General features: G+C 45.2%; 1 protein-coding gene across 2 annotated transcripts in view; it reads left to right on the top strand.

Annotated features, from left to right (window-relative positions):
• Positions 1 to 26,712, top strand: part of poc1a (POC1 centriolar protein A) — a 108,255-nt gene that overhangs the window by 37,440 nt on the left and 44,103 nt on the right. For both annotated transcript variants that reach the window (XM_052474244.1, XM_052474245.1), the window contains exons 8-9: positions 8,588 to 8,656; positions 15,412 to 15,639. In XM_052474244.1, the coding sequence (XP_052330204.1) occupies positions 8,588 to 8,656; positions 15,412 to 15,639 (297 nt within the window). The remainder of the gene's footprint in view (positions 1 to 8,587; positions 8,657 to 15,411; positions 15,640 to 26,712) is intronic.

The following is a 26,712-nucleotide window of genomic DNA, read 5'->3' as shown; positions in this document are numbered from 1 at the left end:
CTGGCTGAGAGGGGAGGGGGGAGAGGAGGAGGGGGTGAGGAGAGGAGGAAGGGAAGGAGAGGAGGAGGGGAGGGGAGGAGGGAAGGGGGAGGGGGAGGAGGGGAGGAAGTTCTCTTCATACTGCTCTCTGGCTGGGAGGGGAGGAGGGGAGAGGAGGAGGGGAGGGTGAGGAGAGGAGGAAGGGGAGGAGAGGAGGAAGGTTCTCTTCATACTGCTCTCTGGCTGAGAGGAGGAGGGGAGGGGAGGAAGGGAAGGAGAGGAGGAAGGGAGGAGGGGAGGGGAGGAGGAGGAAGGTTCTCTTCATACTGCTCTCTGGCTGGGAGGAGGAGGGGAGGAAGGAGAGGAGAGGAGGAAGGGAGGAGAGGAGGAAGGGAGGAGGAGGAAGGGAGGAGAGGAGGAGGGGAGGGGAGGAGGGGAGGAAGGTTCTCTTCATACTGCTCTCTGGCTGAGAGGGGAGGAGGGGAGAGGAGGAGGGGAGAGGAGGAAGGAAAGGAGAGGAGGAGAGGAGGGGAGGAGGGAAGTAAGGTTTTCTTCATACTGCTCTCTGGCTGGGAGGGGAGGAGAGGAGGGTGAGGAGAGGAGGAAGGTTTTCTTCATGCTGCTCTCTGGCTGGGAGGAGGAGAGGGGAGGGTGAGGAGGGGAGGAAGGTTCTCTTCATACTGCTCTCTGGCTAGGAGGGGAGGGGAGGGTGAGGAGAGGAGGAAGGTTTTCTTCATACTGCTCTCTGGCTGGGAGGGGAGGAGGGGAGGGTGAGGAGGGGAGGAAGGTTCTCTTCATACTGCTCTGGCTGGGAGGGAGGGGAGAGGAGGAAGGTTCTCTTCATACTGCTCTGGCTGGGAGGGGAGGGGAGGAGGGGAGGGTGAGGAGGGAGGAAGGTTCTCTTCATACTGCTCTGGCTGGGAGGGGGGAGGAGGAAGGTTCTCTTCATACTGGGCTGGGAGGGGAGGGGAGAGGAGGAAGGTTCTCTTCATACTGCTCTGGCTGGGAGGGGAGGAGGGAGGAAGGTTCTCTTCAGCTCTGGCTGGGAGGGGAGGGAGGAAGGTTCTCTTCATACTGCTCTGGCTGGGAGGGGAGGGGAGGAAGGTTCTCTTCATACTGCTCTGGCTGGGAGGAGGGGAGGAAGGTTCTCTTCATACTGCTCTCTGGCTGGGAGGGGAGGGGAGAGGAGGAAGGTTCTCTTCATACTGCTCTGGCTGGGAGGGGAGGGGAGGGGAGGAAGGTTCTCTTCATACTGCTCTGGCTGGGAGGGGAGGAGAGGAGGAAGGTTCTCTTCATACTGCTCTGGCTGGGAGGGGAGGAGAGGAGGAAGGTTCTCTTTCTCTGTTATGTCTCTGTCTTTCTGTCTCTCTCTCTGATCATGTCTCTCTTGCTCTGTTATGTCTCTCTCTTTCTCTGTTATCTCTCTCTCTCTCTCGCTCTCTCAATTCAATCCAATTCAATTTGCTTTATTGGCATGACGTAAACAATGTACAGTTTGCCAAAGCTTACTTTGGATATTTACAATATGAAAAATAATAACAATCAAAATTGTCAACGGGACACCAGTAACAACAATAACCAAGGGTCAAAATAACCCTACATTCAATAAGCATACAGTAGAGGACAGGTTGATTGGTCTGTCAGACACTGTCCCTCATCTTATGGCAGGCAGCAATGTAGTGCGCTGCCAACCCACAGCTCTCTGCGTCCTCCCCCAACAACCATCGTCTCTCTGTCTCGGTTATGTCTCTCATCTCTCAATTCAATTTAAGGGCTTTATTGGGTAACCTATGTTAACATTGCCAAAGCAAGTGAAGTAGATAATAAACAAAAGTGAAATAAACAATAAAAGTGAACAGTAAACATTACACTCACAGAGCTTCCAAAAGAATAAAGACATTTAAAATGTCACAAATTATATATTCAGTGTTGTAACGATGTGCAAATGGTTAAAGTACACAAGGGAAAATAAATAAACATAAATATGGGTTGTATTTACAATGTTTGTTCTTCACTGGTTTTCTTGTGACAACAGGTCACAAATCGTGTTACTGTGATGGCACAGTGTGGTATTTCACCCAGTAGATATGGGAGTTTTCAAATTCTTTGTGGATCTGTGTAATCTGAGGGAAATATGTGTCTCTAATATGGTCATACATTTGGCAGGAGGTTAGGAAGTGCAGCTCAGTTTCCACTTCATTTTGTGGGCCGTGTGCACATAGCCTGTCTTCTCTTGAGAGCCAGGTCTGCCAATAGCAAGGATATGCTCACCGAGTCTGTAAATAGTCAACGTTTTCCTTAAATTTGGGTCAGTCACGGTGGTCAGGTATTCTGCTGCTGTGTACTCTCTGTTTAGGGCCAAGTAGCATTCTACTAGGGTGCTGCAGACTGTTCTAGTGCCCTCGCCAATTCGTTGATATATATATATCTATTCATATCTATCTATCTATCCATATATATATATATCTCCATATATCCATATATCCATATATATATATATATATATATATATATATATATATTTATTTATTTATTTATTTATTTATTGACTGAGTTACTGGTGCTTCCTGCTTTAATTATTTTTTTGTAAGCAGGAATCAGGAGGATAGAATTATGGTCAGATTTACCAAATGGAGGGTGAGGGAGAGCTTTGTTTGCGTCTTAGTGTGTGGAGTAAAGGTGGTCTGGAGTTTTTTTTCCCCTCTGGTTGCACATTCAACATGCTGATAGAAATTTGGTAAAACAGATTTAAGTTTCCTTGCATTAAAGTCCCCGGCCACTAGGAGCGCCACCTCTGGGGAGCGTTTTCTTGTTTGCTTATGGCGGAATACAGCTAATTTAATGCTGTCTTAGTGCCTCTGACTGGTGGTATGGAGACAGCTACAACAAATACAGACTCTCTAGTTAGATGGTGTGGTCTACAGCTTATCATGAGATACTCTACCTCAGGCTAGCAATAGCTTGAGACTTCCTTAGATATCGTGCACCAGCTGTTATTTACCTAAATACATAGCTCGCCGCCCCTTGTCTTACCAGACGCTGCTGTTCTATCCTGTCGGTACAGCGTAAAACCAGCCAGCTGTATGTTGATAGTGTCGTCGTTCAGCCACGACTCCGTGAAGCATAAGATGTTACAGTTTTGAATGTCATGTTGGTAGTTTAATCTTCCCCGTAGGTCATCTATTTTATTCTCCAAAGATTGCACGTTTGCCAGCAGAATGGAAGGAAGTGGGGGTTTATTTGATCGCCTATAAATTCTCAGAAGGCAGCCTGCCCTCCGGCCCCTTTTTCTCCACCTCTTCACGCAAATCACGGCGATCTGGGCCTGTTCCCGAGAGCAGTATTATCGTTCGCGTCAGGCTCGTCAGACTCGTTAAAGGAAAAGAAGGATTCTGCCAGTCCGTGGTGAGTAATCACAGTCCTGATGTCCAGAAGTTATTTTCGGTCATAAGGGACAGTGGCGTAAAAGATTATGTACAAAATTTGCAAATAAAATGTAAAAAAGTTACAAACAACGCAAATAAACGGAAACCCGTCTGCCTTCTTCTCATTATCTGTCCATTTAAATGGATTTTAACTTGGATTTCATGTAATTAACATAGTAAATAGTCCAAATTGGTGAAGTGAAATGAAAAAAAATGTAAAATAACAAAAAAATGATGGAATGTGGTGCGTGCACAAGGGAAAATAAATAAACATAAATATTATTATTATATTGTATTTACAATGGTGTTTTGTTCTTCACTGGTTGCCCTTTTCTTGTGGCAACAGGTCACACATCTTACTGCTGTGATGGCACACTGTGGAATTTCACCCAGTAGATATGGGAGTTTATCAAAATTGGATTTGTTTTCGAATTCTTTGTGGATCTGTGTAATCCTTTCTCAATAGCAAGGCTATGCTCACTGAGTCTGTACATAGTCAAAGCTTTCCTTAAGTTTGGGTCAGTCACAGTGGTCAGGTATTTGGAAATTAGGGGACTCTTCTCCAGGTTCATCTCTCTGTAGGTGATGGATTTGTTATGGAAGGTTTGGGAATTGCTTCCTTTTAGGTGGTTGTAGAATTTAACGGCTCTTTTCTGGATTTGGATAATTAGTGGGTATCGGCCTAATTCTGCTCTGCATGCATTATTTGGTGTTTTACATTGTACACGGAGGATATTCTTGCAGAATTCTGCATGCAGAGTCTCAATTAGGTGTTTGTCCCATTTTGTGAAGTCTTGGTTGGCGAGCGGACCGCAGACCTCACAACCATAAAGGGCAATGGGCTCTATGACTGATTCAAGTATTTTTTGCTACATCCTAATTGATATGTTGAATTTGATCTTCCTTTTGATGGCATAGAATGCCCTTCTTGCCTTGTCACTCAGATCGTTCACAGCTTTGTGGAAGTTACCTGTGGCGCTGATGTTTAGGCCTAGGTATGTATAGTGTTTTGTGTGCTCTAGGGCAACAGTGTCTAGATGGAATTTGTATTTGTGGTCCTGGTCGACTGGACCTTTTTTGGAACACCATTATTTTGGTCTTACTGAGATTTGGTCCTTCTGTAGCTCAGTTGGTAGAGCATGGCGCTTGTAACGCCAGGGTAGTTGGTTCGATTCCTGGGACCACCCATACGTAGAATGTATGCACACATGACTGTAAGTCGCTTTGGATAAAAGCGTCTGCCAAATGGCATATATTATTATATTATATTATTTACTGTCAGGGCCCAGGTCTGACAGAATCTGTGCAGAAGATCTAGGTGCTGCTGTCGGCCCTCTTTGGTTGGTGACAGAAGCACCAGGTCATCAGCAAACAGTAGACATTTTACTTCAGATTCTAGTAGGGTGAGGCCAGGTGCTGCGGACGTTTCTAGTGCCCGCACCAATTCGTTGATATATATATATTGAAGAGGGTGGGGCTTAAGCTGCATCCCTGTCTCACCCCACGACCCTGTGTGAAGAAATCTGTTTGTTTTTGGCCAATTTTAACCGCACACTTGTTGTTTGTGTACATGGATTTTATAATGTCGAATGTTTTACCCCCAACACCACTTTCCATCAGTTTGTATAGCAGACCCTCATGCCACGTTGAGTCAAAGGCTTTTTTAAAAATCAACAAAGCATGAGAAGACTTTGCCTTTGTTTTGGTTTGTTTGGTTGTCAATTAGGTTGTGCAGGGTGAATACATGGTCTGTTGTACGGTAATTTGGTAAAAAGCCAATTTTACATTTGCTCAGTACATTGTTTTCATTGAGGAAATGTACGAGTCTGTTGTTAATGATAATACAGAGGATTTTCCCAAGGTTACTGTTGACGCTCTCTCAGTAGCTCTCTTTCTCTCTCTCTCTCTGTTGTCTGTTATCTCTCTCTTTCTCTCTCTCTCTCTCTCTCTCTCTATTATGTCTGTTATCTCTCTCTGTCTTTCTCTTTCTCTCTCTCTCTGTTATGTCTGTTATCTCTCTCTCTCTTTCTCTCTCTCTCTGTCTCTTTCTCTCTCTCTGTTATGTCTGTTATCTCTCTCTGTCTCTCTGTTATGTCTTATCTCTCTTTGTCTCTCTCTCTCTGTTATGTCTGATATCTCTCTCTGTTATGTCTGTTATCTCTCTCTGTTATGTCTTATCTCTCTCTGTCTCTCTCTCTCTGTTATGTCTGCTATCTCTCTCTGTTATGTCTGTTATCTCTCTCTGTTATGTCTTATCTCTCTCTGTCTCTCTCTCTCTGTTATGTCTGCTATCTCTCTCTGTTATATATGTTATCTTTCTCGGTCTCTCTATGTCTTATCTCTTTCTCTCTGTCTCTTTCTACTCTCTTTCACATGTTATTTTTCTCTCCTTCTCTTCTCCCTTTAGAATGCATTTTAATGGAAGTGGCTGAGCCTCAAAGAGAAGTGTTTTTATTTTAGGTTTGGAAGAGGCACTCCTTTGTGCTGGGGAAGTAGGTGGTGTTGTCATGATGACTTCTCACCTTCAAATATCTGTCTCTGTCAACCCACATGGTGTATTCTGATGCTGTGTATGTGTTCCACCTTTTACATTTATTTTGTATTTTTTATTTAACTAGGCAAGTCAGTTAAGAACAAATTCTTATTTACAATGACGGCCTACCCCGGCCAAACCCTCCCATATCCCGGGTGACCAGGAGGAGCTGGTTGAGTCTCGTAACCAGGAGGGGCAGGTTGGGTGTCTCGTAACCAGGAGGGGCTGGTTGGGTGTCTCGTAACCAGGAGGGGCTGGTTGGGTGTCTCGTAACCAGGAGGGGCTGGTTGGGTGTCTCGTAACCAGGAGGGGCTGGTTGGGTGTCTCGTAACCAGGAGGGGCTGGTTGGGTGTCTCGTAACCAGGAGGGGCTGGTTGGGTGTCTTGTAACCAGGAGGAGCTGGTTGGGTGTCTCATAACCAGGAGGAGCTGGTTGGGTGTCTCATAACCAGGAGGGGCTGGTTGGGTGTCTCATAACCAGGAGGGGCTGGTGTCTCGTAACCAGGAGGAGCTGGTTGGGTCTCGTAACCAGGAGGAGCTGGTTGGGTCTCGTAACCAGGAGGAGCTGGTTGGGTCTCGTAACCAGGAGGAGCTGGTTGGGTCTCGTAACCAGGAGGAGCTGGTTGGGTCTCGTAACCAGGAGGAGCTGGTTGGGTGTCTCGTAACCAGGAGGGGCAGGTTGGGTCTCGTAACCAGGAGGGGCTGGTTGGGTGTCTCGTAACCAGGAGGGGCTGGTGTCTCGTAACCAAGAGGGGCTGGTGTCTCATAACCAAGAGGGGCTGGTTGGGTGTCTCGTAACCAGGAGGGGCTGGTGTCTCGTAACCAGGAGGAGCTGGTGTCTCATAACCAGGAGGGCTTGGGTCTCGTAACCAGGAGGGGCTGGTTGGGTCTCGTAACCAGGAGGGGCTGGTGTCTCGTAACCAGGAGGGGCTGGTGTCTCGTAACCAGGAGGGGCTGGTGTCTCGTAACCAGGAGGGGCTGGTGTCTCGTAACCAGGAGGGGCTGGTGTCTCGTAACCAGGAGGGGCTGGTGTCTCGTAACCAGGAGGGGCTGGTGTCTCGTAACCAGGAGGGGCTGGTGTCTCGTAACCAGGAGGGGCTGGTGTCTCGTAACCAGGAGAGGCTGGTGTCTCGTATCCAGGTTGGGTGTCTCGTAACCAGGGGGAGCTGGTTGGGTGTCTCATAACCAGGGGAGCTGGTGTCTCGTAACCAGGAGGGGCTGGTGTCTCGTAATCAGGAGGAGCTGGTGTCTCGTAATCAGGAGGAGCTGGTGTCTCGTAACCAGGAGGAGCTGGAGGAACTGGTGTCTCGTAACTAGGAGGAGCTGGTGTCTTTTGACCAGGACAGGAGGTTACAAGACTGTCTATCAGATCTCTGATTCATCGTAATGACTCACACTACCAGACGAGACTACTGTGCTATCACTAAGCACACACACACACACACACACACACACACACACACACACACACACACACACACACACACACACACACACACACACACACACACACACACACACACACACACACACACACACACACACACACACACACACACACACACACACACACACACACACACACACACACACACACACACACACACACACACACACACACACAGCAGACTGGACTGGCTAGAGAACGCTGATGAGGGAGCAGACCATCTGTTCCTCATGTCCTGTGTCTGATTATTTATCCCTCTCCTCTCTCTCCTCTCTCTCCCTCTCCTCTCCTCTCCTCTCCTCTCCTCTCCTCTCCTCTCCTCTCCTCTCCTCTCCACTCCTCTCCTCTCCTCCTCTCCTCTCCTCTCCCTCTCCTCTCCTCTCCACTCCTCTCCTCTCCTCTCCTCTCCTCTCCTCTCCTCTCCTCTCCTCTCTCTCTCTCCTCTCCTCTCTCTCCTCTCCCTCCCTCCTCTCCTCTCCTCTCTCTCCTCTCCTCTCCTCTCCTCTCCTCTCCTCTCCTCTCCACTCCTCTCCTCTCCTCTCCACTCCACTCCTCTCTTCCTCTCTTCTCCTCTCCTCTCCTCTCCTCTCCCACTCCTCTCCTCTCCTCTCCTCTCTCTCTCTCTCCTCTCTGTCTCTCTCTCCTCTCTCCTCTCTCTCCTCTCCTCTCCTCTCTCTCCTCTCCTCTCTCTCCTCTCCTCTCTCTCCTCTCCTCTCCTCTCCACTCCACTCCTCTCCTCTCCTCTCCTCTCATCTCATCTCATCTCATCTCATCTCATCTCATCTCATCTCATCTCATCTCCTCTCCTCTCCTGTCTCTGTCTCTCTCTGTCTTTCTCTTTGTTTCTCTCCTCTCCTCTCTGTCTCTCTCTGTCTTTCTCTTTGTCTCTCTCCTCTCTCCTCTCTCTCTCCTCTCCTCTCTCTGTCTCTGTCTCTGTCTCTGTCTCTGTCTCTGTCTCTGTCTCTCTCTCTCTCTGTCTCTGTCTCTGTCTCTCTCTCTCTCTGTCTCTGTCTCTGTCTCTGTCTCTCCTCTCCTCTCCTCTCCTCTCCTCTCCTCTCCTCTCTCCCTGCTTCTCTTTCATCTCGTTCTATTGTTACGTGTCACTCTGACCTAGTAAGTCCTATTGTTTGACTATACATTAGCTGTATATGATGTACACCTTATGCCATATGCCGTAAAGAAAAAAATCTATGTGTGTTTCCAGGGCCCAGTCACATGTGTCACGTTCTCCAGGACCGGAGACTACTTTGCCTCAGGAGGATCTGATGAACAGGTGAGACTTGGGGGGTTGTTTACATGGGATTGAATTAAAAATGGTTTAATCGCATCATCTATATGACATGAAAGTGACACGTCGTATTCCAGGAAGTAGCACACTTAAAAAAAAAAGAGTTATATACTGTTGTTCATTGGGTGAAAACACAGTGCTTCTCTCCTCTCTTCTGGCACGTGATGGAGACTGTGGCCGCCTGCTGTTCCCTCCTCTCTTCTTCCCTCCTCTCTTCTTCCCTCCTCTCTTCTTCCCTCCTCTCTTCTTCCCTCCTCTCTTCTGGTACGTGATGGAGACTGTGGCAGCCTGCTGTTCCCTCCTCTCTTCTTATCTCCTCTCTTCTTCTCTCCTCTCTTCTTCTCTCCTCTCTTCTTCCCTCCTCTCTTCTCCCCTCCTCTCTTCTTCCCTCCTCTCTTCTTCCCTCCTCTCTTCTTCCCTCCTCTCTTCTTCCCTCCTCTCTTCTTCCCTCCTCTCTTCTTCTCTCCTCTCTTCTGGCATGTGATGGAGACTGTGGCAGCCTGCTGTTCCCTCCTCTCTTCTTCTCTCCTCTCTTCTTCTCTCCTCTCTTCTTCTCTCCTCTCTTCTTCCCTCCTCTCTTCTTCCCTCCTCTCTTTTTCCCTCCTCTCTTCTTCTCTCCTCTCTTCTTCCCTCCTCTCTTCTTCCCTCCTCTCTTCTTCCCTCCTCTCTTCTTCTCTCCTCTCTTCTGGTACGTGATGGAGACTGTGGCAGCCTGCTGTTCCCTCCTCTCTTCTTATCTCCTCTCTTCTTCCCTCCTCTCTTCTTCTCTCCTCTCTTCTTCCCTCCTCTCTTCTTCCCTCCTCCCTTCTTCCCTCCTCTCTTCTTTCCTCCTCTCTTCTTCCCTCCTCTCTTCTTCTCTCCTCTCTTCTTCCCTCCTCTCTTCTGGCACGTGATGGAGACTGTGGCAGCCTGCTGTTCCCTCCTCTATCCTTATCTCCTCTCTTCTTCCCTCCTCTCTTCTGGCAGGTGATGGAGACTGGCAGCTTGCTGTTCCCTCCTCTCTTCTTCCCTCCTCTCTTCTTCCCTCCTCTCTTCTTCTCTCTTCTTCTCTCTTCTTCTCTCCTCTCTTCTTCTCTCCTCTCTTCTTCCCTCCTCTCTTCTGGCAAGTGATGGAGACTGTTTCAGCCTGCTGTTCCCTGACACACACAGAGAATTCGGAAAGTATTTAGACCCCTTTACTTTTTCCCACATTTTGTTACGTTACAGCCTTACTCTAAAATTGATTAAATAAATAAAACAACTCATCAATCTACACACAATACCCCATAACAACAAAGAAAAAACAGGTTTGTAGAAATTTTGCAAATGTATAAAAAAAATACCTTATTTACATAAGTATTCAGACCCTTTGATATGAGACTCGAAATTCAGCTCGGCTGCATCCTGTTTCCTTTGATCATCCTTGAGATGTTTCTCCGACTTGATTGGTGTCCACCTGTGGTAAAATCAATTGATTGGACATGATTTGAAAAGGGACACACCTGTCTATATAAGGTCCTACAGTTGACAGTGCATGTCAGAGCACTTACCAAGACATGAGGGCGAATGAATTGTCTGTAGAGCTCTGAGACAGGATTGTGTCGAGGCACAGATCCGGGGAAGGGTACCAAAACATTTCTGCAGCATTGAAGGTCCCCAATAACACAGTGGCCTCCATCATTCTGAAATGGAAGACGTTTGGAACCACAAAGACTCTTTCTAGAGCTGGCCGCCCGGCCAAACAGAGCAATCAGGGGAGAAGGGCCTTGGTCAGGGAGGTGACCAAGAACCCGATGGTCTCTCTGACAGAGCACCAGAGTTCCTCTGTGGATATTGGAAAACCTTCCAGAAGGACAGCCATCTCTGCAGCACTCCACTAATCAGGCCTTTATGATAGAGTGGCCAGACGGAAGCCACTCCTCAGTAAAGGTACATGACAGCCCGCCTGGAGTTTGCCAAAAGGCACCTAAAGACTCTCAGACCATGATAAACAAGTACAGAGAGATCCTTGATAGATCCTTGATAAAAACCTGCTCCAGAGCGCTCAGGACCTCAGATTGGGGCAAAGGTTCACCTTTCAACAGGACAACGACCCTAAGCACACAACCAAGACAACACAGCAGCGGCTTCAGGACAAGTCTCTGAATGTCCTTGAGTGGTCCAGCCAGAGCCCGGACTTGAACCCGATCAAGCATCTCTGAAGAGACCTGAATATATCTGTGCAGCCTGCTGTGCAGCCTCCCAATCCAACCAGACAAATATTGAGAGGATTTGCAGAGAAGAATGGGAGAAACATCCTAAATACAGGTGTGCCAAGCTTGAAACGTCATATCAATCAATCAGATTAATTTGTAAAGCCCTTCTTACATCAGCTGATGTCACAAAGTGCTGTACAGAAACCCAGCCTGAAACCCCAAACAGCAAGCAATGCAGGTGTAGAAGCACGGTGGCTAGGAAAAACTCCCTAGAAAGGCCAGAACCTAGGAAGAAACCTAGAGAGGAACCAGGCTATGTGGGGTGGCCAGTCCTCTTCTGACTGTGCTGGGTGGAGATTATAACAGAACATGGCCAAGATGTTCAAATGTTCATAGATGACCTGCAGGGTCAAATAATAATAATCACAGTGGTTGTCTAAAGACTTAAAGAGATGAGTCTTCAATAAAGACTTAAAGGTTGAGACCGAGTCTGTGTCTCTCACATGGGTAGGCAGACGATTCCATAAAAATGGAGCTCTATAGGAGAAAGCCCTGCCTCCAGCTGTTTGCTTAGAAATTCTGGGGACAGTTAGGAGGCCTGGTCTTGTGACCGTAGCATACGTGTAGGTATGTACTGCAGGACTAAATCGAAGACATAGGTAGGAGCAAGCCCATGTAATGCTTTGTTGGTTATCAGTAAAACCTTGAAATCAGCCCTTGCCTTGACAGGAAGCCAGTTTAGAGAGGCTAGCACTGGAATAGTATAATCCAATTTTTGGGTTCCAGTCAAGATTCTAGCATAGAAGTTTATTTAGTGCTTTATCCGGGTAGCCGGAAAGTATAGCATTGCAGTAGTCTAACCTAGAAGTGACAAAAGCATGGTGAAATTTTTCTGCATCATTTTTGGACAGAAAGTTTCAAAGTTTTGCAATGTTACGTAGATGGAAAAAAGCTGTCCTTGAAACAGTCTTGATACTTTCGTCAAAAGAGAGATCAGAGTCCAGAGTAACGCCGAGGTCCTTCAGTTTTATTTGAGACGACTGTACAACCATCAAGATTAATTGCTGGCTTGCATCTGAAGCTAAGCAGGGTTGATCCCTGGATGGTCCTGGTTAGTACTGGTTAGTCCCTGGATGGGAGACCACATGCTGCTGTAAGTGCTGTTGGAGGGCCAGTAGGAGGCACTCTTTCCTCTGGTCTAAAAAATATCACAATGCCGCAGGGTAGCGATTGGGGACACTGCCCTGTGTAGGGTTAAACGGGTGTCCTGACTCTCTGAGGATAAAGATCCCACGACACTTATCGTGAGAGTAGGGGTGTTAACCCTGGTGTCCTGGCTAAATTCCCAATCTGGCCCTCAAACCATCACGGTCACCTAATAATCCCCAGTTAATCCACAATTGGCTCATTCATCCCCCTCCTCTCCCCTGTAACTATTCCCCAGGTCGTTACTGTAAATGAGAACGTGTTCTCAGTCAACTTACCTGGTAAAATAACGGATAAATAAAACAATTAAATAATGTCAGATTCAACAGAAGATCTCTTTTGTTTCTTGGGACCTAGAACAAGCATCTCTGTTTTGTTCGAGTTTAAAAGTAGAACATGTGCCGCTATCCACTTCCTTATGTCTGAAACACAGGCTTCCAGGGAGGGCAATGTTGGGGCTTCACCATGTTTCATTGAAATGTACAGCTGTGTGTCATCCGCATAGCAGTGAAAGTTAACATTATGTTTCCGAATGACATCCCCAAGAGGTAAAATATATAGTGAAAACAATAGTGGTCCTAAAACGGAACCTTGAGGAACACTGCGCAACAGCTTTTTCAAACATTTTGGAGAGGAATGGGAGATTCGATATAGGCCAATTTTAGTTTGTTATAATTTCTGGGTCAATGTTTGGCTTTCTTAAGAGAGGCTTTATTACTGCCACTTTTAGTGAGTTTGGTAGTACAACTGAGCTTTGGAGGAATAGTCCGTAATTTGCTTTCTAATGATCATGGCCTTTTCCTCAAAGAAGTTCATGAATTTATCACTGCTGAAGTGAAAGACATCCTGTCTTGGGGAATGCTGCTTTTTAGTTAGCTTTGCGACAGTATCAAAAATACATTTAGGATTGTTCTTATTTTCCTCAATTAGGTTGGAAAAATAGGATGATCGAGCAGCATTGAGGGCTCTTCGATACTGCACGGTACTGTCTTTCCAAGCTAGTCGGAAGACTTCCACTTTGGTGTGGCGCCATTTCCGTCCAATTTTCTGGAAGCTTGCTTCAGGGCTCTGGTATTTTCTGTATACCAGAGAGCTAGTTTCTTATGACAAATGTTTGTTTTATTTAGTGGTGCGACTGCATCTAGGGTTAAATTGAGTTCCTCAGATGGTTAACTGATGTTTGTACTCTGACGTCCTGGAGGGAGTCTGGAAGGGCATCAAGGAATTTTTGTGTTGTCTGTGAATTCATAGCACGGCTTTTGATGATCCTTGGTTGGGGTCAGAGCAGATTATTTGTTTCGATTGCAAACGTAATAAAATGGTGGTCCGATAGTCCAGGATTATGAGGAAAAACATTAAGATCCACAACATTTATTCCACTGGACAAAACTAGGTCCAGAGTATGACTGTGACAGTGAGTGGGTCCAGAGACATGTTGGACAAAACCAACGGAGTCGATGATGGCTCCGAAAGCCTTTTGGAGTGGGTCTTTGGACTTTTCCATGTGAATATTAAAGTCACCAAAAATGTGAATATTATCTGCTATGACTACAAGGTCCGATAGGAATTCAGGGAACTCAATGAGGAACGCTGTATATGGCCCAGGAGGTCTGTAAACAGTAGCTATAAAAAGTGATTGAGTAGGCTGCATAGATTTCATGACTTGAAGCTCAAAGGATGAAAACATTTTTTTTTTTGTAAATTGAAATTTGCTTTTGTACCCAAGAAGATTCGAGGCTGTAATCGCAGCCAAATGTGCTTCTGAAAAGTACTGAGTAAAGGGTCTGAATACTTATGTAAATGTGATATTTCAGTTTTTTATTTTTTATACATTTGCATAAATGTATAAAACTTTTTTTTTCTTTGTCATTATGGGGTATTGTGTGTAAATTGATGAAGAAAAGAAAACTATTGAATCAAATTTAGAATGAGGCTGTAACTTAACAAAATGTGGAAAAAGTCAAGGGGTCTGGATACTCTCCGAATGCACTGTACATACACGCACACCTACCTACCTACCTACCTACCTACCTACCTACCTACCTACCTACCTACCTACCTACCTCACACAAATTCAGTACGTTTTACATGCGCAGTAATAATTAGATATTAAACTGATGGCAGTAGGCCAATTTATACAATAGTAACCACCTCACACCATTTGTCTTGATCAAAGTAAGTATACGCTGATTTAAAACACCTAGTTATCAGAGTAATATTTCTAATTATTAGGACACGTAAACACCTTAATGGGCGTTTTCAGCTTTGTATTTGATCTGGGTGCGTGCTAACAGCAGCCGAGCGAGCCTCCCTCTTTTAGTGAGTTTGGAACAACTGGAACAACTGAACAACTTGGAAAAACTGAATCAAATGAACAACTGGAACAACTGAATCAACTGAACAACTGGAACAACTGGAACAACTGAATCAACTGAACAACTGGAACAACTGAATCAACTGAACAACTGGAACAACTGAATCAACTGGAACAACTGGAACAACTGAATCAACTGAACAACTGGAACAACTGAATCAACTGAATCAACTGAACAACTGGAACAACTGGAACAACTGAATCAACTGAACAACTGGAACAACTGGAACAACTGAATCAACTGAACAACTGGAACAACTGAATCAACTGAACAACTGGAACAACTGAATCAACTGAATCAACTGAATCAACTGAACAACTGGAACAACTGGAACAACTGGAACAACTGAATCAACTGAACAACTGGAACAACTGGAACAACTGAACAACTGGAACAACTGAATCTTAAGAAGTCGTTTCCACATACAAATGTAAAATGTCCCATAATGCAACATGGGTTGCTGTTGTTGAACGGTTTTTTGTGATTGACGATTTTTCTTCTGCATTTATCAAAGAGTCCCAATCGTGTCCATGGAAACAGGACTATTAGGAGAAACCGTTCTTCTTGCAAAGCATGTAAACATTTTAATCAAACTATTGTATTAATCTGACTATCCACAACAATACACACCGACGGCTTGTTAAGATTTTTAATTTAAATTTTTTAATTTTACCTTTATTTAACCAGGCAAGTCAGTTAAGAACAGATTCTTATTTTCAATGACGGCCTAGGAACACTGGGTTAACTGCCTTGTTCAGGGGCAGAACGACAGATTTGTACCTTGTCAGCTCGGCTCAAGATAGACAGAGACGAAGGGAAAAACTTTCTGATTAGTTTTTCAATTATTTTTTAAAATCTGTTTTGAGCGAGACGGAGAAGATATTTTATATTATTTACGTCTAAGGTGCTTTCTAATTAGTCAACAATCCTCTCCGGCCGTCATAGACATGTTGCACTCAGTTTTCCACTTTTCTACCCAACACAGGCTATGGTGTGGAAGACTAATTTTAAATCAACTGACTACGGAGAAGTTCTACAGCAGACGGAGACCTGCGTCGACCTTGGAGGAGGAGGAGGAGCATCTGCAGGAGGAAGAGGAGCTGCAGGAGGAGGAGGAGCTGCAGGAGGAGGAGGAGCAGCTGCAGGAGGAGGAGGTACAGGAGGAGGAGCAGCTTTCCCTGGAGACTCCAGGAAGTCCTTGCACCATAGGCAGGTAAAATACCATATACCACGGAATGTTTGGAATGTCCCTCTGATTTTTTTTGGGGGGGGGATGTTCGGGGGATGACTCTGTAACAGGATGTAATTGGTTCCAGGCCCTAAGCTAGGACTGCATCCCAAATTACATCCTCTTCTCCAATGGGCTCTGATGAAAAGTAGTGCAGGAAATATAGGGAATAGGGTTGTCATTGTAGTTCTCCTGATGGTTGAAACCTCCTCATCTCAATCAGGGGGGTGCCAGGTAGTCTAGTGGTTAGAGCGTTGGACCAGTAACCGAAAGGTTTACTTGATCGAATCCCCGAGTTGACAAGTTTAAAAAATCTGTCCTTCTGCACCTGAACAAAAGCAGTTAACCCACTGTTCCTAGACCAGTTAACCCACTGTTCCTAGACGAGTTAACCCACTGTTCCTAGACCAGTTAACCCACTGTTCCTAGACCAGTTAACCCACTGTTCCTAGACCAGTTAACCCCCTGTTCCTAGACCAGTTAACCCACTGTTCCTAGACCAGTTAACCCACTGTTCCTAGACCAGTTAACCTAACCCCCTGTTCCTAGGCCAGTTAACCCACTGTTCCTAGACCAGTTAACCCACTGTTCCTAGACCAGTTAACCCCCTGTTCCTAGACCAGTTAACCCACTGTTCCTAGACCAGTTAACCCACTGTTCCTAGACCAGTTAACCCACTGTTCCTAGGCCAGTTAACCCACTGTTCCCCGGTAGGCCGTCATTGTAAATAAGAATTTGTTCTTAACACTACCCATCCCTGTCGCGGGATCATTTTCGTCAGCAACTGCTGAATAGCATAGCGCAACAGTCAAATAATATTACAAAAAAATATTCATATTCATGAAATCAGAAGTGCAATATTGCAAAACACAGCTTAGCCTTTTGTTAATCCTCCTGTCGTCTCAGATTTTGAAATTATGCTTTACAGCGACAGCAATCCAAGCGTTTGTGTAAGTTTATCGATAGCCCCGCATAGATCTTTGGATGTTTTCACTCACGAGACTCCCAGTTACACAACAAATTCCTTTTCCTTTTGTTCCTAGAGATTATTTTTATACCCAAAATACCTCCGTTTGTTTGTCACGTTATGTTCAGAAATCCACAGGAAAGAGCGGTCGCGACAACGCAGAAGGAAATTCCAAATAGTCTTCATAATGTCCACAGAAACATGTCAAACGTTTTTTATAATCATTCCTCGGGTAGTTTTTTAAATATATATTTGATAATATATCAACCGAGTGTGTAGGTTTTTTAATAACAGCGGGAGGAACAATGGCGGCTTTACTCTGTAGCGCAAAAACTCACTCTGAGAGCCCCCACCTATCCACTTACGCAATGTGATCTTTCACACTCATTTTTCAAAATAAAAGCCTTAAACTATGTCTAAAGACTGACACCTTAGGGAAGCCAGAGAAAAAGGAATCTGGTTGATATCCCTTTAAATGGAGGATAGGCATGCATAAGAACAGAAGGGTTTCAAAATAAGAGTCACTTCCTGGTTGGATTTTCCTCAGGTTTTCGCCTGCAATATCAGTTATACTCACAGACAATATTTTGACAGTTTTGGAAACTTTTAGAGTGTTTTCTATCCTAATCTGTCAATTATATGCATATTCTAGCATCTGGTCCTGACAAATAGGCTGTTTACTTTGGGAACGTTATTTTTCCAAACATAAAAATAGTGCCCCCTAGCTTCAAGAGGTTTTTAACTGACTTGACTAGTTAAATAAAGGTGAAAATTTAAATAAAAAAAATCAGTAGCTGAAGACTACAGCAGCTTCATCTGAGAGTAGATGGATGCAGAAGATCCCATTTGGAGGAAGCAGTATAGCCCTGGTGCTTCTGGGAATGTACCAGTGAGGGTTGCTGCTCTACCTGAATGTACCAGTGAGGGTTGCTGCTCTACCTGCATGAACCAGTGAGGGTTACTGCTCTACCTGAATGTACCAATGAGAGTTACTGCTCTACCTGAATGTACCAGTGAGGGTTACTGCTCTACCTGAATGTACCAGTGAGGGTTGCTGCTCTACCTGCATGAACCAGTGAGGGTTACTGCTCTACCTGAATGTACCAGTGAGGGTTGCTGCTCTACCTGAATGTACCAGTGAGGGTTGCTGCTCTACCTGAATGTACCAGTGAGGGTTGCTGCTCTACCTGAATGTACCAGTGAGGGTTGCTGCTCTACCTGAATGTACCAGTGAGGGTTGCTGCTCTACCTGAATATACCAGTGAGGGTTGCTGCTCTACCAGAATGTACCAGTGAGGGTTGCTGCTCTACCTGAATGTACCAGTGAGGGTTGCTGCTCTACCTGAATGTACCAGTGAGAGTTGCTGCTCTACCTGAATGTACCAGTGAGGGTTGCTGCTCTACCTGAATGTACCAGTGAGGGTTGCTGCTCTACCTGAATGTACCAGTGAGGGTTGCTGCTCTACCTGAATGTACCAGTGAGGGTTGCTGCTCTACCTGAATGTACCAGTGAGGGTTGCTGCTCTACCTGAATGTACCAGTGAGGGTTGCTGCTCTACCTGAATATACCAGTGAGGGTTGCTGCTCTACCAGAATGTACCAGTGAGGGTTGCTGCTCTACCTGAATATACCAGTGAGGGTTGCTGCTCTACCTGAATGTACCAGTGAGAGATGCTGCTCTACCTGAATGTACCAGTGAGGGTTACTGCTCTACCTGAATGTACCAGTGAGGGTTACTGCTCTACCTGAATGTACCAGTGAGGGTTACTGCTCTACCTGAATGTACCAGTGAGGGTTGCTGCTCTACCTGAATGTACCAGTGAGAGTTGCTGCTCTACCTGAATGTACCAGTGAGGGTTACTGCTCTACCTGAATGTACCAGTGAGGGTTGCTGCTCTACCTGCATGAACCAGTGAGGGTTACTGCTCTACCTGAATGTACCAGTGAGAGTTACTGCTCTACCTGAATGTACCAGTGAGGGTTACTGCTCTACCTGAATGTACCAGTGAGGGGTCTCTGTCGTATAACATGCTGAGGGGTCTCTATGTGTAACATGCTGAGGGGTCTCTATATGTAACATGCTGAGGGGTCTCTATGTGTGACATGCTGAGGGGTCTCTATATGTAACATGCTGAGGGGTCTCTATATGTAACTTGCTGAGGGGTCTCTATATGTGACATGCTGAGGGGTCTCATTTACATTACATTTAAGTAATTTAGCAGACGCTCTTATCCAGAGCGACTTACAAATTGGTGCATTCACCTTATGGTCTCTATGTGTAACATGCTGAGGGGTCTCTATATGTAACATGCTGAGGGGTCTCTATATGTAACATGCTGAGGGGTCTCTATATGTAACATGCTGAGGGGTCTCTATGTGTAACATGCTGAGGGGTCTCTATATGTAACATGCTGAGGGGTCTCTATATGTAACATGCTGAGGGGTCTCTATATGTAACATGCTGAGGGTTCTCTATATGTAACATGCTGAGGGGTCTCTATGTCATGTGACATGCTGAGGGGTCTCTATGTCATGTGACATGCTGAGGGGTCTCTATGTCATGTAACATGCTGAGGGGTCTCTATATCATGTGACATGCTGAGGGGTCTCTATATCATGTGACATGCTGAGGGGTCTCTATGTCGTGTGACATGCTGAGGGGTCTCTATGTAACATGTAACATGCTGAGGGGTCTCTATATGTAACATGCTGGGGGGTCTCTATATGTAACATGCTGAGGGGTCTCTATGTCATGTAACATGCTGAGGGGTCTCTATAACATGCTGAGGGTCATATCATGTGACATGCTGAGGGGTCTCTATGTCATGTGACATGCTGAGGGGTCTCTATGTCATGTAACATGCTGAGGGGTCTCTATATGTAACATGCTGAGGGGTCTCTATATGTAACATGCTGAGGGGTCTCTATGTGAACATGCTGAGGGGTCTCTATGTCATGCTGAGGGGTCATGCATGCTGAGGGGTCTCTATATGTCATGCTGAGGGGTCTCTATATGTAACTGCTGAGGGGTCTCTATATGTGACATGCTGAATGTCATGTGACATGCTGAGGGGTCTCTATGTGTAACATGCTGAGGGGTCTCTATGTGTGACATGCTGAGGGGTCTCTATATGTAACATGCTGAGGGGTCTCTATGTGTGACATGCTGAGGGGTCTCTATATGTAACATGCTGAGGGTCTCTATATGTAACATGCTGAGGGGTCTCTATATGTGAGGGGTCTCTATGTAACTTGCTGAGGGGTCTCTATATGTGACATGCTGAGGGGTCATTTACATGACATTTAAGTAATTTAGCAGACGCTCTTATCCAGAGCGACTTACAAATTGGTGCATTCACCTTATGGTCTCTATGTGTAACATGCTGAGGGGTCTCTATATGTAACATGCTGAGAGGTCTCTATATGTAACATGCTGAGGGGTCTCTATATGTAACATGCTGAGGGGTCTCTATGTGTAACATGCTGAGGGGTCTCTATATGTAACATGCTGAGGGGTCTCTATATGTAACATGCTGAGGGGTCTCTATATGTAACATGCTGAGGGGTAACATGCTGAGGGGTCTCTATGTCATGTGACATGCTGAGGGGTCTCTATGTCATGTGACATGCTGAGGGGTCTCTATGTCATGTAACATGCTGAGGGGTCTCTATATCATGTGACATGCTGAGGGGTCTCTATATCATGTGACATGCTGAGGGGTCTCTATGTCACATGCTGACATATGTAACATGCTGAGGGGTCTCTATATGTAACATGTGATATGTAACATGCTGAGGGGTCTCTATATGTAACATGTAACATGCTGAGGGGTCTCTATGTCATGTGACATGCTGAGGGGTCTCTATGTCATGTAACATGCTGAGGGGTCTCTATATCATGTGACATGCTGAGGGGTCTCTATATCATGTGACATGCTCTCTATGTCATGCTGACATGCATGAGGGGTCTCTATGTGTAACATGCTGAGGGGTCTCTATGTGTAACATGCTGAGGGGTCTCTATATGTAACATCTCTATATGTAACATGCTGAGGGGTCTCTATATCTCTATATGTAACATGCTGAGGGGTCTCTATGTGTAACAGGGGTCTCTATATCATGCATGCTGAGGGGTCTCTATATCATGTGACATGCTGAGGGGTCTCTATGTCATGCTGAGGGGTGTAACATGCTGAGGGGTCTCTATATCATGTAACATGCTGGGGGGTCTCTATATGTAACATGCTGAGGGGTCTGAGGGGGGTCTCTATGCTGATCTCTATATGTAATGCTGAGGGGTCTCTATATGTAACATGCTGAGGGGTCTCTATATGTAACATGCTGAGGGGTCTCTATATCATGTGACATGCTGAGGGGTCTCTATGTCATGTGACATGCTGAGGGGTCTCTATGTCATGTGACATGTTGATGGGTCTCTATATGTAACATGCTGAGGGGTCTCTATATGTAACATGCTGAGGGGTCTCTATGTGTAACATGCTGAGGGGTCTCTATATGTAACATGCTGAGGGGTCTCTATGTGTAACATGCTGAGGGGTCTCTATATGTAACATGCTGAGGGGTCTCTATATGTAACATGCTGAGGGGTCTCTATATGTAACTTGCTGAGGGGTCTCTATATGTGACATGCTGAGGGGTCTCTATGTCATGTGACATGCTGAGGGGTCTCTATGTCATGTGACATGTTGAGGGGTCTCTAGATGTAACATGCTGAGGGGTCTCTATGTTGTATAACATGCTGAGGGGTCTCTATATGTAACATGCTGAGGGGTCTCTATGTGTAACATGCTGAGGGGTCTCTATATGTAACATGCTGAGGGTTCCATTTGAGATGAAGCCTCTGTCTGATGTAATGGTCTCTAATAGCTGTTACCCAGTCTGGTCATTATAGACTGACCTGAAGACTACAGCCGGGTCATTATAGACTGGCCTAACATGGTCTGAGGGTTCCATTATAGAGATGAAGACTACTGTCTGACTGTAATGGTCATTATAGACTGACCTAAGACTAGCTGTCATTACCCTGAAGACTACAGCCTGGTCATTATAGACTGAACTGAAGACTACAGCCTGGTCATTATAGACTGACCTGAAGACTACAGCCTGGTCATTATAGACCTGAAGACTACAGCCTGGTCATTATAGACTGACCTGAAGACTAGAGCCTGGTCATTATAGACTGACCTGAAGACTACAGCCTGGTCATTATAGACTGACCTGAAGACTACAGCCTGGTCATTATAGACTGACCTGAAGACTACAGCCTGGTCATTATAGACTGACCTGAAGACTACAGCCTGGTCATTATAGACTGACCTGAAGACTACAGCCTGGTCATTATAGACTGACCTGAAGACTACAGCCTGGTCATTATAGACTGACCTGAAGACTACAGCCTGGTCATTATAGACTGAACTGAAGACTACAGCCTGGTCATTATAGACTGACCTGAAGACTAGAGCCTGGTCATTATAGACTGACCTGAAGACTACAGCCTGGTCATTATAGACTGACCTGAAGACTACAGCCTGGTCATTATAGACTGACCTGAAGACTACAGCCTGGTCATTATAGACTGACCTGAAGACTAGAGCCTGGTCATTATAGACTGACCTGAAGAGGGTTTGATTCCCTGCCCCGCCGTCCACTACAATATGTGTTGTAGGCCTAGTCCCTCTGTGTTCCTCTCTCCCCCTGCATCTCAAATTGCACCCTTTGCCCTACATAGTGCACGACCCACATAATAATCACAGTGGTTGTACTGGGTGCAACAGTTCAGCACCTCAGGAGTAAATGTCGGCTGAGTAGTCAGAGGTCAAGACAGCAGGTGTGGTGGAGAGAGAGGGTCGAAACTGCAGGTCCGGGACAAGGTAGCACTACCGGTAAACGGGGCTCCATAGCCGCAGGCAGAACAGCAGAAACTGGATCAGCAGCACAACCATGTGTTCTGGGTGACGGGGACAGATAGCAGTTGTCAGGCCAGGTAGTCCTGAGGGATGGCAATGAGAGAGAGAGAGACCACGAAGATCTCCTCGACCACACAAGCAGGAGGGGGTGCAAAAGTCTAGAATGGGGGAGGGGGGCATGGGAGACTGCGAGCAAGCCAGTGACTCCGTCAGAGGCAGAGAATACCATTGGAGAGAGGGGAGTCTGCCAGGCAGAGACAACAAGGGCGGTTTGTTGCCGTTCACCTTCACACGCCTGGGGCCAGACGACACTCAATCACACATTGAAGAGTGTTCAGGAAGTACTTCAAGGTTGAGGCCGAGTCTGTGAATCTCAAAAGGATCGGCAGACCATTCCTTAAAAAATGTGAGAAAGCCCTTCCTCCAGCTGTTTGCTTAGAAATGAGGAAAAATATGGAGGCCTGCTCCTTGTGATCGTAGCGTGAGTGTAGGTATGTACGGCAGAACCACATCGGAGCGATACTGTCGGTAGGAGCAAGTCCATGTAATGCTTTGTAGGTTAGCAGTAAAACCTTGAAATCAGCCCTAGCCTTAACAGGAAGCCAGTGTAGAGAGGCTAGCACTGGAGTAATCTCTGTTAAAAAATACTGTGTCTCAGAAGTTTCTGTCCGTGACTGATGCAACCCAAAAAAGCATTAAAGACAGAGTTAATGAGTACTTGAGGTCACCCATAAAGTCTGGGCATGGGCCTGCTCTCCCTTATGTAAGGAATTAGGCACTTTCCCATGTTTACTACAGTATGTATTGTAGGCTATGTTTTCTTGTCAGACTGCACAGTAGCCTAATTAACAAATGCAGGTGGCTTATATCTTCAAAATGCTTTTAATGCTTTGATTATCCAAATGTAAACAGTTCTGTATTTCTTCATCAGCATCTTTATGCTTTCGTTAATCAAATAATGATGAAAATACTCTTTCAAACACACACATTCGCGTTTCTCTCTAAAAACAGAAATAAATGTTTTGGCCTTTATTCAGATAACAATTTCTCTTTCGTTTTTTTTTTTTTTGGAATCAAATAATCTCCAAAATATCGATGAAAATGGCTCAGTCATATAGCCCTTCAAACACAGTCATATAGCATTCATACAGCTGAGTGACTTCATCCCGGCACCTAAAAAAACAGAAATAAATGTTTTGCCCGCCTTTATTCAGATAACCCGGGCACCAACATACAGCTGAGTGACTCAGTCATTAGCCCGGGCACCTACATTTTTTTTTTTTTATTGCCCGAAGACTCAGAAATAATACAGCTGAGTGACTCAAAATACATACAGCTGAGTGACTCAGTATTATACATACAGCTGAGTGACTCAGATATAGCCCTGCACCTCATACAGCTGAGTGACTCAGTCATATAGCCCGGGCACCAACATACAGCTGAGTGACTCAGTCATATAGCACCTACATACAGCTGAGTGACACCAACCCGGGCATACAGCTGAGTGACTCAGTCATATAGCCCGGGCACCTACATACAGCTGAGTGACTCAGTCATATAGCCCCGGCACCTACATACAGCTGAGTGACTCAGTCATATAGCCCGGGCACCTACATACAGCTGAGTGACTCAGTCATATAGCCCGGGCACCTACATACAGCTGAGTGACTCAGTCATATAGCCCGGGCACCTACATACAGCTGAGTGACTCAGTCATATAGCCCTGGCACCTACATACAGCTGAGTGACTCAGTCATATAGCCCTGGCACCTACATACAGCTGAGTGACTCAGTCATATAGCCCTGGCACCTACAGACAGCAACATAGTCTTTAATAAAGAAATGTTCTGGTTATCCTGACCTGGACAACATGTACAGTATTATAATAGTCCATTATGGGCTGTTAGCAGGACAATTGACCTTTACCAACGCCTCTCTGTATGTTGATACTTTGGCTAAATAGCCCAGTGGTAATTTAGTTATGGATCCATAATGTATTACTATGGGAATAAATATAACTGAATTACAGAAATATCCTCCAATCCTCTCTATGTAATTATTGGCGGAGAGTCACGTCATATATTGTAGGACTACCGTAGGTGACATGAGTCTCACTAGTGTTGAGTAATGTTCTGTTAAAAGTGGTGTAAGTCTTATTTATTTAAAGATCATTTTGAAGTTAGAAGCAATTGGATTTGAAGCAATAGCCTTACCCGCTGTGGTCAACCATTTCAGCACCGTTTCACACGGCTCTGAGACGAGCATGGGGGACTGGTCTTGATAAATCAATGCGATTTAAATTTTCACTGAATCTCTGGGTATTGGTTAGACTAGAATTAGAAAATTAGGGTGTAGAAATGTTATGCTCTCAGTGTTACCTTAATTTAACTAGGCAAGTCAGTCAACTTCTTGGATATAGGGGGCGCTCTTTTAATTTATGGATAAAAAAACGTTCCCGTTTTAAACAAGATATTTTGTCACGAAAAGATGCTCGACTATGCATATAATTGACAGCTTTGGAAAGAAAACACTCTGACGTTTCCAAAACTGCAAAGATATTGTCTGTGAGTGCCACAGAACTAATGCTACAGGCGAAACCAAGATGAAATTTCATACAGGAAGTGTCCCAGATTTTGAATGCGCTGTGTTCCAATGTCTCCTTATATGGCTGTGTATGGGTCACGAATGAGCTTAGACGTTCTGTCGTTTCCCCAAGGTGTCGACAGCATTGTGACGTATTTGTAGGCAAATCATTGGAAGATTGACCTTAAGAGACTACATCTACCAGGTGGCCGCTTGGTGTCCTCCGTTGCAATTATAGCGTAATCTCCAGCGGCGTGTATTTTTCGTTTGCTTTGAGGAGAAACACAGCTGCCACGAATGATTTATCATCGAATAGATATGTGAAAAACACCTTGAGGATTGATTCTAAACAACTTTTGCCATGTTTCTGTCGATATTATGGAGACGGCGTTGTAGAGACTGCATTTTCAGATTTTTTTCTTAGCCAAACGTGATGAACAAAACGGAGCGATTTCTCGCACACAAGTAATCTTTTTGGAAAAACTGAACATTTACTGAGAGTCTCCTCATTGAAAACATCCGAAGTTCTTCAAAGGTAAATTCTTTCATTTGAATGCTTTTCTTGTTTTTGTGAAAATGTTGCCTGCTTAATGCTATGCTAGCTATCAATACTCTTACACAAATGCTTGTGTAGCTATGGTTGAAAAGCATATTTTGAAAATCTGAGATGACAGTGTTGTTAACAAAAGGCTAAGCTTGTGAGCCAATATATTTATTTCATTTCATTTGCGATTTTCATGAATAGTTAACGTTGCGTTATGGTAATGAGCTTGAGGCTATAATTACGCTCCCGGATACGGGATTGCTTGACGCTAGAGGTTAAGAACAAATTCTTATTTTCAAGGACAGCCTACTCCTTCCTCCCCGTCGGGCAATTGAACCTCGGTCTCCCGCGCGTGCCCGCACGGCACAGGGATTCTTTAGCTAAATAGCCCAATACGGTACTGCCCACCGTCACGTTGTACAGCGCCATATTTTCCATCTTAAAGGAAACCCAAAGAGTTTTTCATTTTTCTTGGAATAGAAACACCATAATATTAATCATATTAATTAAGAAAGTTCCAGTCAAAAGTTTGGACACACCTACTCATTCCAGGGTTTTTATTTATTTCTAAACCAGCAAGAACTTGTCTGTGTAGTCCAATTAAGTTTTCCAATCTCCAAAAGAATATTGTGATGAAGGCGGTAAAAATGTCTAGGAGCGTGAGGACAGGCACAGAGCCTTGTCTGACACCATTAAAAGGTAATTTACCACCTTCACAAGTGCAGTCTCAGTGCTATGATGGGGTCTAAAACCAGACTGAAGTGTTTCGTACACGTTATTTCTTCAGGAAGCTTCTTTATTTTTTTTAAATAGAGAGGAATCAGAGATTTGATAGAGGCCAATAGTTTTTTCTGATGGGTCAAGGTTTGGCTTTTTCAAGAGAGGCGTTATTACTGCCACTTTTAGTGAGTTTGGTACACATCCGGTGGATAGAGAGACGTTTATTATGTTCAACATAGGAGGGCCAAGCACAGGAAACAGCTCTTTCAGTAGTTTAGTTGGAATAGGGTCCACTAGACAGATGGAAGGTTTAGAGG

The sequence above is a fragment of the Oncorhynchus keta genome, chromosome 21 (genome assembly GCF_023373465.1).
Source record: "Oncorhynchus keta strain PuntledgeMale-10-30-2019 chromosome 21, Oket_V2, whole genome shotgun sequence".
Taxonomy (NCBI): Eukaryota; Metazoa; Chordata; class Actinopteri; order Salmoniformes; family Salmonidae; genus Oncorhynchus; species Oncorhynchus keta.
This window is presented reverse-complemented; position numbering and strand designations above follow the sequence as displayed.